Source organism: Cryptomeria japonica, chromosome 5 (genome assembly GCF_030272615.1).
Source record: "Cryptomeria japonica chromosome 5, Sugi_1.0, whole genome shotgun sequence".
Lineage (NCBI taxonomy): Eukaryota > Viridiplantae > Streptophyta > Pinopsida > Cupressales > Cupressaceae > Cryptomeria > Cryptomeria japonica.
The window spans coordinates 12,089,238-12,103,214 of record NC_081409.1 but is presented as its reverse complement, the minus strand read 5'-3'; the positions used below and the strand labels follow the sequence as shown (position 1 = coordinate 12,103,214).

Below are 13,977 nucleotides of genomic sequence, written 5' to 3'. Positions count from 1 at the left end.
ATTACTTGATACATCTTCACAGAATTCTACAACAATAAGGCACAACCATGGTAATAGACATTAAAAATTTTGATGGGTTCAAAAAGCTGAAAATTTTACCAACGTTTGGGATTTCAAAAGGGCTCAAAGCTATATAACATAAAAAATTATACATAATTGCAGAAATATAAAATGAAATTTGATATTAAAGAAAATTCAATGACCAATATTCATGGTAGTTGAAAATTTGATAGATAAGAATATCACTCAATGTCCCAAGGATGGCACTTAATCTCAGAGGTTCCAGTATCCATTGTTGAGACTCTAGGGGAATTACACTATAGGAAGACAATTTAAGTATCTTCAAAATATAATACTCGTACAAGATCTGATTTGTGATCATTAATAGAATTAGTGCCAACATCCTTATTCAATGCATCTGTGCTAGCACAACAATATTCAGTTTGTCCATGCATTCTTTTCAAAATATGCGGAGCTTCAAAATGGAGTTTACTTGACTAAAATGAAGATTGATGTCACAGTCAATGTGCTGAACTAACATTGTTAGATTCAGTTCAATAGCTTCTGGCCTCAGAAAAAAACGAGGTATTGGTTCTGTCAAAACTTGCTACTATTAGCATAGCATAACATGCTTGACCCATCCTCTACATAACTTAAGTTGTAGGTTTGGTAATTAAGCCTAAGAATTATAACTTAAAATTCTTGTTCTATTATTTTTGGCTTTAAAAACGCCCTTTCACCCAGCTTCTCTGAATCTCTTACAAAAGGATGTCTCAAAAACATAGAAATGAAATCAACAAGTAGCAGACATGGAAATGGGCAGCAAACCAGGACTTTCAATTTCCTACAAGATGCTTCCAGCTTCGCTGCTTCTTACAGGCCATCCAATCTAAATAATTCTCAGAAAAATAAGGCTTCATGGTTGAAAATTGCGATTTTGCACCCACTCAAACCCATGCACATTGCTGAAAACCTTTAGGATTTATAGGAAGCATTTATTTCATAAAAGGGAACTATTTTTCTCACAGCCCCTTATGAACAAACTGTGAAGTAAAAACAACTCTTTCTAAATCCTGCAGAATATGAACCCCATCTAAGTTTACATACCACATTGAAAACATTTTGCAGAGCTCTGACTTCTCCTTGCTGAATGAAGTTTAGCAGCATCTCAAATTTGCTGATAACAATTCTTCCACCAACATCAGCAGTGTCTAGTCAATCCATGATGCACCTACCATCTTGGCCATGAATGAATATCTGTCAGCTGCTCTTTCAATCTGAAAATGGTTGAACCTTTTAGTGTCTATTAACGGAGTGGAAAATCACTGTGAATTAAATTTACAGCTTCCAATAAGGATACAAAATCTCAATCTGTAAAAGTGGTGAAATTCTAATAAACATACAAAAACAAAATAATATTTTAATGAGACAGGAATTTGCACTCATTCATGTATTCAAATGAAATTACTTGAAAAAATCTCATTAACTACTACGATGTATTTCTGCTGTTAGGAAAGAGATTAACATCTCAAACACATGTACGGTTCTGTAGAAAAGCAGTGTCAGTTGATACTTACAAGCAAACAAAGCATTTTGTGTTAAAGGAGATCAATAAAATCAGAAATACTAGAAATTATTCTCAACTATATTTTCTTTTCATAAAGAAAGTTGTCCCTGGTTAATTACTGACTAAAATGGATTCCCAGCAGACAGCAAGAAAAGTGAAACGATTGAAACAATGCTAATGCATCAAAGAAGATAAGGTAACTTACCCTTTTGAATGTGGGACTTCCAGCTCCATGGCCTGACTTTGTTTCAAGTCTTGCAATGATGGGATTGGTTTGGGGACTGTTTTTCACACTTTTGCATAGAACATACTGCATGGTCTGCAATTGTTAATAAGAAAATATTTTAGTAGAGATGATCAATTTAACATCCACAAACACCCAAATACAGAAGAGAACCATAGAGGATTTGACAGAGTCAAATTGTTTGGCAAATGATCCATAAACAGAGTGGCTATGCCACACTCTGCTCTTTAGCAATGGATTTAGTTTGATATGAATATCTCAGATACTCTACAATCTGCATTGAATCCAATTAATAATGGATTAACTTCTACTTCTATATATGCAAATAAATCAAACAAAGATATTAACCCATCAGCAATGCAGAAAGTAATCAAACAAAAATGTACAAATCTGGAAAAACGCATGCAATCTGGAGAAAAATTCATTCCAGGTTAAAAAAAAACTCCAGTCTAAGGAACAAAAACTCACCATTGCATTAAGCAATTAGGAATTACAGAGGTACAACCACTAATCTAGTCCAAACAAGTTCCAACAGTGCTTATAAGAGTTCTAAAACAACTCAGTAAACACTACCCAGCTCACACAAATTTTGCATAAACATGCAGTCTTCTATAATGGTTCAAAACCATCAGCATTCGTCTAACCCTCTCCCGAGTATGGAAATAGAATCTAAAACATCCCTAAGCCTCCCAACAGTTAGAATAAAGAAGATCAAACACTGAGAACCAAATATCACAATTTTTGGAATGCAAAAATTCACTCTTTTGGGCGTTTTTAATAAAACTGGCAATGTTTAATCACTTATGTTGTTGCTACTGAGATTTGGACACTTGTAAGACAGTTACTTGCTCACTAGGATGATTAAAAACCTCAAGAAGCTTCCAAAAAGATTCAACAATCATTTAAATGGATTAAATCACAACAAAAGCACTTCGGCAGCAACCTTCCTGAAGCCATATCTTTTGCATAAAAACTCAAAATGTGATGCTGTCTTTTTTTGAAATTGCATACAATTTCAAGAGAAAAAACAATATACAAAAATATTCCACTTTTGACTCCATTTGACCACTATTTTGGCCCTACAACAACGTTGCATACTCATGACATGACCCTAATGGTCCAAATGTCAAAAAAGTTCCACAATTTCAGATCACATCTCTTTAACCAAAGGGCTTTTGGTCCCTGAAAGATCCCTGATGGATCTCTTTTACTAATCTGCTGTAATTTTTATTATTTTAAATTGATTTTTCCTGCTTATTAATATTTTCTTTCAGAAATAGACAGAAGTTGCAGAAGGGTTGGATTCTTTTTGTATTTTGAAGATTTTTCAACAAGTAAATAATGAAGTACAAGTACATGAACAAAGTACTGAAAATGAAGTTCATATACAACCAAGACAAATTCGATTCAAGGCAGATTTTTGAATATAAAATCAAATATTCGACCAGATGAAGATTTCCAATAATTTCAGGAAGATTACAATCAGGAATAATCCCAACCTGGATGCTGAAAGAGTAACATAACCAGGAATGAAGCTGCGGCAAGATTCCAACCCTCCAAGTGCTGCACGTGGGAAGAAAAGTGGCTGCCAGGTACAACCGTACTAAATCTCCAAGATGCTAATAGCTGCAAATAAATCCAAACCACTGTATTGGGGGCTACGTCCCAAACAGGCAAGGCATTGGGGTTGGCGTCCCAGATGCTGAAAAGCTCTTCCAGAGCCAAATCTCAAATCCAAGATGTAAAATATGTAAAAGATAATCATAGAATGAAGCTCCTATCCCCTTATAACCCCTCTCAATTGCAAATCGAACCCTAATTGTCTCCAAGTGGCGTGGTCTAGTGGAAATGTTATAATTTCTTATTTTAAAGTGGTCATGTTACTAGAAAATGACCTTTTTCCCCATAGACAGAAATCCGCTCACTGAATTGCCCTGAGACCAAAGAGAAAGATTTAAAGAATTTCAAGATCTTTCCAACGAGCTATCACACAATAGGATGCGCATCCAGATGAGACCAAAAATCCCCTTATTACTCCAAAATGGCTAACAACTTAGCCTTATTTAATTATTAAACGCTAACTTAGGAAATATTAAAAATATAACCCAAATAGCCACAAAATGCCCAACTGACATTACAAACCCTAAAATCATCCTGTCACCTGTCTGTGACTGAAGTCGGAAATCAAGGATTCACTGGTAGTCTCATCCCTAAAATCTAGGGATGTTCCTAAAATTTAGGAAACAAGCCCAATCTCTTTGAAACTGAAACCATCTAAAAGGTCATGAATAACCTCACGACTGGCAACTGTCACGACCTCCTAAAATTTAGGGATACCCCCTAAAATCTAGGAACTGCTCCAAACTGGCTCCAAACTGCCTGTAAAGCCAAAATCCAATCACTATATGCACTGAATGAGTCCCAATCAACCTCTGCTAGCCTACGAGACTCCAATGATAGGCCAACTCCTCCGTCTCCGATGTCCACTCTAGAAAGGGGACATGACAGTCCCCAAAAGCCTTGGCACGCCACTTAAATTGAATTGAAGAACTCAGTCCACATGTCTTTCAAGAATCCTTAACATGACTAGGTATCATCCAAGCCTACTCTATTTCGTCAAGTAATTGTGATCTAGTCATAGACACCATCTTGTCTCCTGACTGTTCCACTGACCACACCAGCAAATTAGAAAGAAAAATATTGCCCACCTGTGTGGTTATATTTTTCAACTCACTTTTCTCTTCCTCAATTCCACTGCTGTCCCCTGTTCCACATAGTCCCTCATCCACTAAAGAATCCAACCTTCCAAAAGCACTGATTAATCTCTTTGAATTTGAGGTGCTAGAAATGGAAATTCCATGCCTACCAACATATTGCACATAAAATTCTGCCCTTCAAATAGAGAATATATTAAATCTGGTACCTAAAATAGATAGCATCCTTCATATGCAAATTAGGGACTAACAAAAATCCAACGGCACAACATCAAATGCAACTTCACCCTTTTTTTCCAAATTTAGGCTAAAAGCTTCTTTACATTACAAATTCACCCGTATACTCCAAATATAGGCTAAATGCTAATTTACATCACATCTTCATCCTTATACTTTGAATATAGGCTAAATGCTACTTTACATTAGAATTTCATGAACCCTTATATTCTAGATGGATGCTAAAGCTAATTTACGTTACTTACCCTCATATATAAGTGTTGTAACCCTACCCAAAGTGTATAGGCATGGGTGTGGCACAACCTATTAGTTCCACAAACATGAGTCAGATAAAGTAGTTAACTTCTTATCTTTCACTTTCACACTTGCTTGAACTGACTAGGTAATCTCCTCTTCATGACAAGAGCTTCCACTTTTTTTCAAACTGCCCTTCTTGAGCATGGAACAAGATATATGCCCCCCTTAATCTAGAATTACCCACAAATTTATTATCTCTCCATGATGATAACATTGTTACCTTTCTTCTTCCTCCTACCAAGAAGGCATCAACTCAAGATGAAATTTCCAACATTTCTCCCCATGTGACCATCCTTCTGACAATGAGAGCAATGAAACTTGCTCTTACTTTTGTCCTTGGACTTTGACACAGAAGTACAACTCTTTATTTTTTGCTCTCTGAATTCTTCTTACTACCATGCTATTGTTCATTACCTTTGCTGGAAGAAAAAGGAACACCGTTTTGGTAATGTGCTTGGCTCATCAATATTCTTGAGTTTAGCCATGAGGACTGCCCATTGTAGATGGTCCAGTAGAGCTCCCATGTATTTAATCATCACCTCATGCTCCATTATATCCTTCTCAAGTTGTAATCTCAAAATTTGTTGGTATAAACCCATACACTTTGCCCTTAATCCTACTCCAAAATGATGCTACTGCATCACCCAGTTTTTTTCATGGCAACGAGAATAAAATTGTTTCTCCAACGCTAACTTGAAATCTTCCCACTTCAACACTGGTTGTAGTTTTCAAATCTCTAAAGAATATGCATAGCTCTCATACCAAATAAGACCATGCACTGCAAGTTTGAACCTTGCAAAGAAGATTCATGGTTGTGTAGATAGCTGGTACAAACAGAAATATGATTCGATTTGGGACACCCATTAGTGCAGTGTCTCTATGTTGATTTTTCTATCACACAGTTGTCTTGGCCTCTGCTTTGAATAACCTATTAGGTTTCGGAGTATACTCGATTAGAATATACTAAAAGCAATGAGAAGCCATATGTAGCAAGAAATAAACACTCAAACCTTTATTCAACAAATGACTAAAGAATGAAATTAGTAAAATAAGGACAGCTTCCAAGAATTCGATAAAAGCAAAAGATTGCGATACAAGAATATGGTTCAACACTTGGTTTTCATTACTGCTGTCATAACATTATAGGAAATATTACTGATCATAATGATTGATATAAAACATTGTTATTAAGATGGGGAATTGCTGTTCTGAGATATCATGGATGATTGTTGCCACTATCTGATGGGATATTTTAATCATATATTATTTTGATATTACATCATTAATATTTTAATGTTAATAATAATCGCATTATTATCATTAACATAGATACTGGTTGATTGGTTGCTCAAGTGTTGATTGAATAGTTCTTTCAACCACTCATTTTGTGTGTGTATTAATCCTCATGTCATATATAGGATTACAGCAATATTAATCCTTGTGTCTATGGAAGAGGCTGTCTGTGAAGAAGCATGTGAGAGGCAGATAAATTTCCGTGAATCATAGTTCAGAGTCAAATCTAGGGAAGCAAATCTTCCTATGCAAACTGCCAATTTAAATTCACGCTCTTAAATGCTGCAATATGAGCAGGATGGTAAGATTTCAACAAAAGGAGACAATCTTGTGAAGAAACTCACGTATAATCAAAGGCTGATCCAAAGTTGTGTGGAAATTGCATGAAAATTTCATCTACAATTTCAGAGCAAAGGTGTTGGCATCAGAAAATGAGCATGAAGAATAGCAAGATGCTGTTTGATAGGGTATAAAATTCTTCATCTCAGGAAGTCTATGTACTACTAGTTGCATGAAGGCCACCTTTTGAAGGTCATTGGAGTGTTAAACTATCAGGCACGTTTGTTTTTGAAATAAATCTCAGTTTACTCTAAAATTTGGAGATAAAAAAATATTTTGGAAAGTTTGCATATGGATAGGTTTTTGGAGTATTAAAAACAATTACACAAGGACACAAACTTTGGAGTTAAAGGGAGAATTATTTTTAAAAAAACAGTTTAATTGGTGAGTTGGTAATTATTTGATTTTTTAATTAATTTTTTATTTTGATTTTGCCAAATTAATTTGGCTTGTCGATGGTGAGTTAACTAAATTGACTATTAGGTTAATTATTTTGATTGGTGAGTTAACCTAATTGATTATTTAGTTAATTAACTCATGAGGTGTGATTTATTATTTAAATTAATTTAATTTGGCTAATTTTGATTTGAATTCAAATTAAATTAATTAAAACATAAATTTTAATTAATGAATTTAGTTGTGTAAATTAATAGACTTAGAATGGTATTAATTATTTTAATGGATTAAGAGATGGTATGTGAGTTAAATGTTAACATGAGATGTTATTATGGAAACTAGTGTATATCTGATTTCAGTGTCTACATTTTGCCCCCCTTTAAAATGGAGTTGCAATTAGAAGAAGCAATATCGTTTCAAAAAAAGCAGTTATGGAAATAGCAAGTATCAACATTGATAATCAATGTCCCAAGCATCAAAGGTTAAGAGCTGATTGGTTGTACTGAAAATAGCAAGTATCGACATTGATAATCAATGTCCCAAGCATCAAAGGTTAAGAGCTGATTGGTTGTACTGATTAGATCAATTAAATTGATTGATTGATTGGATGATTGGATTTGAAAGATGTAACGATGCTTGGATAGATTTTGGATTCGAAATGTTGATTTGATTTTTAGGATTGAATTGGACGATGACAGCCGGATTGGAAGAACACAGTTGTGCTCTCAAAATAGATAGAACGTTATTAGCAATGATGGGAAGGATGAATGGAGGTTAATATTCATAAATATGATGGAAAAAATAAAATAAATAATTCAATATGATTGAGAAAGATGTAAGAAGTTTGGAAGAAGATTAAGACAAGTAGGATGTAGAGATGGAGACTAGGAGGAGAAAAGTAAGGACGATGAAAAGAAATTAGATGGTAGATATGGGGGACATGTAATGTCCCTCTTCCTAATCTTCCATTATTCTGCCCTAGGTTATACCTCATCAAATGTCAAGTAGGTTTTAGGGAGAGAATCTTCTGGTTTTCTTGATATGAACAGCCTGCAACACATGTTAGAGAACAACATTCTAATTACAACATATGTATGACTATCACTAAAAGATCAGTTATGGAGTATAAAATTAAGTTTAGATAGAACAAGAAACAAACATTGATTTGCAGATTAAAGAGACTGTAAATTATGTTGATGCATGATAGCCTCGGTAAGATAAATGATTGAAAGAGAGATAAATGAAGTCTCTCATTCAATCATCTATTTTATCGATAGACTATGATAAAGACTTCAATTATCATTCCTTCATTTGATGATTATTCTTCGACTTATATATATATACAACCTTGCTTGCAGATTCCGATCAACATCGGATTCTTAACCAATGTCTAACTACCGATAATTATCGGTTGTAAATCATAAAGCACAGAATACCGATTGGTATCAGTTTACCTTGTTAATCATATGCACACCGATTAGTATCGGTCAAACATGTTAACTATATAAACACCGCTTGTTATCGGGTTTAGTAAATGACTGCATACATACCGATTAGTATCGATTAACTTGTTAATGATATACATACCGATTAGTATCGGTTAACTTGCTAATGATATACACGCCGGTTAGTATCGGGTAACTTGTTAAGTTTTATATATACCGATTGGTAGAAGATAAATGTGATTATGATTGAAGAGGAATCAAGTAATATCTTGATCGGTGGTATTGCTTGATCCTCCTTGCTGACATATATATATATATATATATATATATATATATATATATATATATATATATATATATATATATATATATATATATATATATATATATATATATATATATATATATATATATCAATCGGTGATTATGAGAAGGACATCGAAATTGATAAATGCTCCTTCTCCATCTGCATCATATCAGATAATAATCAGATCTATAATATTAAGAAATAACATATACTTGAAAGAAGAAAAATAACCTTGAATATAACTTACATCTTGAATTGAAAATCGAATAACATTTACATGGTATCAAAGCCAGGTTAAATCAAACCTGAGGCTATTCAATTTTGTGGAAAATTCAAGACAAGCATATATTCAACATCACATTTCTTCTAATGTCTAGTGCTATCAGATTCGAAGATAGACTCGGAAGAGGTGATGACTTCTCAACATGGAAGTTCAAAATTCGGATGATTCTAAAAGAAAATAAAGTCGAATCATTTGTAAAAACTGAAACTACAGAACCTGAGACTGAACCTGACAAAACAACTTGGATAGAGGGAAATGAAGAGGCCATCAAAATCATAGTTGATGGGGTGAGAAATAATATTATGCCCATCATAAGGAAACATGAAACGGCCTACAACATGTTCAAAGCACTTAAAGATGCATTTGAGATATCCAACACTAGTAGAACCTTGGCTTTAAAGAGAGAAATAAATCAAATAGCTATGATCAAAGGGGATTCAGTCAATGCCTACTTCATGCAGATATCAGCCCTAAGGGATGAACTAGCAACACTTGGATATGAGATCCAAAGCAAAGAATTAACACTCATTGCTCTAGATGGGTTGCCTAGTATATGGGAAACATTCATCCAAGGCATCAGTGCAAGGGATAAATTTCCAAAGTTTGATAGGCTAAAGGCAGATTGTCTCCAAGAAGAATCAAGGTTAAATAAGAAAGGGATCGAACAAAAAAAATATAGATGAAGATATTTAAGTCCTAAATACAAACTCCAACAAGAAAAGCAAGCAGAAACAATTTAGGAAGAGGAAAGGTCATCATGGCAAGAACACCTTCAAGAAGGATCTTTCACAGATTCAATGTTAGTATGTTACAGATGTGACAAATTCGGACACTATGTTGCCAAATGTCCAAAAAAAGCCAAACAACAAGCCACATTTGCCAAAGCAGGAAAATCTAAAAGGGAAGATGACTCCGAGAAGTATGTACTCTACTCAACACTTACAAACCAAGCATCAAACAAGGTTAACTCCTGGGTGATCGACAGTGGCTCATCCAGACACATTACAGAGTTTAGAGAAGTGCTAGACTCCATGATAGAGGAGAATGATGAGGAAGTGACTATCGGAGATGACTCCACACATCCAGTCAGAGGAGTTGGAACCTGCACCATCAAACTAAAGTCGGGTGTATCATTGCTTAAAGGAGTACTATATGTCCCAGGCATCAAGAGAAACCTAGTCTCCATATCAGCACTAGAGGATAATGGGTACAGAGTGACCTTCATGGACAACAGGGTGTTGGCTTGGCCAAAGAATTCATCTATCAAGAAAGCTAAAACCATTGGTCAAAGACAAGGCTACTTGTATGAGTTGTGCACAAAGCTTAACCTAGCCCTAATCCATGAAACTACAGATGCTAATGAAGTTTGGCATAGAAGACTAGGTCACCTAAATTTTAGAGCTTTATCATCAATGGGAAACCTTGTCACACGCCTACCTAAGTTAAAGCAATATCATTCAGGGGCATGCAAGGGATGTACCTTAGGTAAAAATGCTAAAAGTGTCTTTCAAAATAGTACTAGGAAAACAAGCAAAGTTCTCGAGTTAGTTCATTTTGATGTATGTGGACCTATGTTCGTACCTTCCTTAGGGGGATTTTTGTATTATGTAATATTTGTTGAAGACTACTCTAGGAAAACTTGGATCTACTTTTTGAAATGTAAAGAATCAGAAGAGATCTTTAATAGGTTTAAGGAATTTAAATCACTAACAGAAAACTACTCAGGAAATAAAATCAAAACCTTAAGAACTGACAATGGGGGGGAATACACCTCAGATTTGTTTAAAGATTTTTGTAAAAATGTTGGGATTAAGAGGGAGCTTACTATACCCTATAACCCTCAACAAAATGGGGTAGCTAAGAGGAAAAATAGGACAATTGTAGACGCTGCCAAAGCCATGATTCTTGATCAGAATCTAAATACCAATCTTTGGGCAGAAGCAACAAGCACTGTTGTATATATACAAAATACTAAGTTACCGATTCTTTGGGTATTGGCTTGGGTCCGGGTCCTGGTTCATGCCCGGTCCTAGTCTGGCCCGAGTTCGACCTGGGTTCCACCCGGGTCCTTCCCAAGTGGTCGGGTTCCCTGTGGGTCGCAGGACCCACAAGGAACCCGACCACCTGGGAAGGAGCAGGACCCACAGGGAACCCGACCACCTAGGAAGGACCCGGGTGGAACCCAGGTCGAACCCAGGAGGACCCGAGTGAACCCAGGCCCGTGGGTTCCCAAAAACCTGGCCCACAGGGCAAAAAACAATAAAAACCAATAAAAAAAGTACTTTAAAAAATAGTTAATTAATAATTAAACCCTAATTCGCCCCTTTATGATGCATTTCATGCATCAAAACATTCATTCAACTCATTCTATTTGCATTTTTGAAGATTTTTTCTCTAAAGCCGGGTTTCTTAGTTTTTGCATTTTTCTTCAAAGGTAGACTATGAAGATGTGAGACAAGCATAAAAGGCATAGGAATCACTGGAGAAGGAAGATTTAGCCATCAAAGGTGAGTGAATCTGAATTTTTTACAAGTTTTCAAGAATTTTTTTTAGTTTTTTTCAAAAAATTTAATTTTTTTTAAAAGTTTTTTTAAAAAAATTTAAATAAGTTTTGTATATTTTTTTACACTTTGTATGCATAGTATGGGGTTATAATGCCGAAATTTTATCAATTGATCAAGATTCACCACTTTGGCATTATACAACAATGATCAAGCAAGTGTCTGGTGGTGGGGGTTTTGTTTGGAAGTGTAACCATTGTGGCACTAAGTATACCAGCTCATACTATCGAGTGAAAGGCCACCTTTGTTTCATCCCCAGGCGTGGAATAAAATTTTGTAAGGGATCAGATGGCAAGGGGCTGCCAAAAGCTCTAGTTTTGGAATATATTAGAGAACAAGAGGAAGTTGATAGGAGAAGTGGCAAAACAAAGACTGATCATCCTCTTGTCTAGTCAAGCTCGAAGACTACAAGGCCTTCTAGTAGTATTGGCTCCACAAGACCAGCCGGATCGCATCCTTTCATGCCAAAACCACCAGTTGCTCCACTAGAGAATCAAAATGTTGTGGCTTCACGGAAAAGAGCCCCATTGGATACTACCTTCAAAAATGAAATGAGAGAGATTGCAGATTGGAGCATTGGGCGTTGAATTTATGGCATTGGGCTTCCTTTCAACCTTGTTAGATCACCTTACTTTTGGGACATGGTACATACCCTTTGCAACACACCTTCTGATTATGTTTGTCCAGGGTATGAAAAGGTTAGAACCACCTTATTGGAAAAGGAGAAAGCATCCGTAGAGTCACAGTTGAAAGTCATCAAAGATGCATGGCCGGAAATTGGTTTGACCATCGTTTTTGATGGAGGGAAAGATTGTAAAAATAGGCCATTGATCAATGTTATAGCAGTGTGCCCTAAAGGGGCAATGTTTTTGAAAGCGGTGGATTGTGAGGGGCAAGTGAAAGATGCAAGTTTCATTGCCAATATCCTCATAGAATGCATTGACATGGTGGGGCCTAGAAATGTTGTCCAAGTCATAACGGACAATGCTAAAAATTGTAGGGCAGCAGGGACTATAGTGGAGGCTACATACGGTCACATCTTTTGGACACAATGTGCAGTCCACTCACTCAATTTAATCATGCAAAAGATTGGCACACAAATTGATTGGGTGAAAAAACTGTACGAGGAGGGCGAGGAGATTCAAATGTTTGTGACTAATCATCATATGTCACAAGCCATTTTTAGGACCTTCTCCAAGTTGGAGTTGTTGAAGGTAATTATAAATTTAAATTTTTTATTTTATTTTTTTATTTTTTATAATTGATATATGTTGTGTATTTTTTTATGTCATGTTAGGTAGCTGAAATACGATTTGTATCTCACACACTTGTCTTAAGACGACTTGTAAAGGTGTGAGAGGCCTTGAGTTCTATGGTCATCAACGGATTCTGGAGTGTATGGAAGCAGACCCATACAGAAAGAGCTCTAAAAGTAAGAGCATTAATCCTTGATGAGAAATGGTGGGATAATGTGGAATATGTTTTGAATTTCACTGAGCCCATCATGAGCATGATTAGGTGTGCTGATACTGATCGCCCATGTTTGGGTGAGATTTATGATGGCGTGGATTGCATGGTGGAGAAAATAAGAGAAGTAATAAAAAGAAAAGTAAATGACCCAACGGAAACATTTTTCAAAGTTGTGCAGAATATTATTGTTGACTGTTGGAACAAGATGACCAATCCCTTACATCTCTTAGCATTTGCTTTGACACCAAAATTTTATAGTGTAGAGATGCTTGCAACACCAAGGAGGGTACCACCATATAGAGATGCTGAGGTTGCTTCTGGCTATAGAGTTGCCTTTAAAAAGATATATCAAGATGAGGAGACAAGAAATGTTGTCATGAAGGAGTTTGGCCAATTTGTATCCACAAAAAATCATGATGTTGTAGCTCTCAATGCTAGATATGGGATGGATGCTAATGAGTGGTGGCATGTACATGGTCAAGGCTTCGTTTACTTGCAGCCTCTTGCAGTTATACTTCTCTCCCAAGTATGTATCTTTTTATTTTTTATAGTTTTCCAATTCCATTTGATGCTATCATATTTTTATTTTATAATTTATAAATTTCTAATAATATTTTAACTTTTAACAGGTTGCAAGTTCTTCTTCAGCTGAGCAGAATTGGAGTACATACTCCTTCATCCACTCAGTCAAACGTAATCGTTTGGGTGCAAAGAGAGCTGAGGATTTGGTCTACGTACACTCCAACCTTCGTTTGTTGTCACATAAGGACCTTGAATATAATGTGGGTGCAACAAGGAATTGGGATCTAGCCCCTGAGTGTGCT

The 13,977-nt window shown here is 35.7% G+C and overlaps 1 protein-coding gene across 1 annotated transcript in view; it reads right to left on the bottom strand.

The window, feature by feature from the left end:
• Nucleotides 1-390: 390 nt before the first annotated feature.
• LOC131077977 (uncharacterized) overlaps nt 391-13,977 on the bottom strand; it is an 88,710-nt gene continuing 75,123 nt past the window's right edge. Inside the window, exons 12-13 of the mRNA XM_058015587.2 lie at nt 1,773-1,886; nt 391-1,277 (exon numbers count right to left, since the gene is read on the bottom strand). Of these exons, the coding sequence (XP_057871570.1) occupies nt 1,212-1,277; nt 1,773-1,886 (180 nt within the window). The 3' untranslated portion in view covers nt 391-1,211. The remainder of the gene's footprint in view (nt 1,278-1,772; nt 1,887-13,977) is intronic.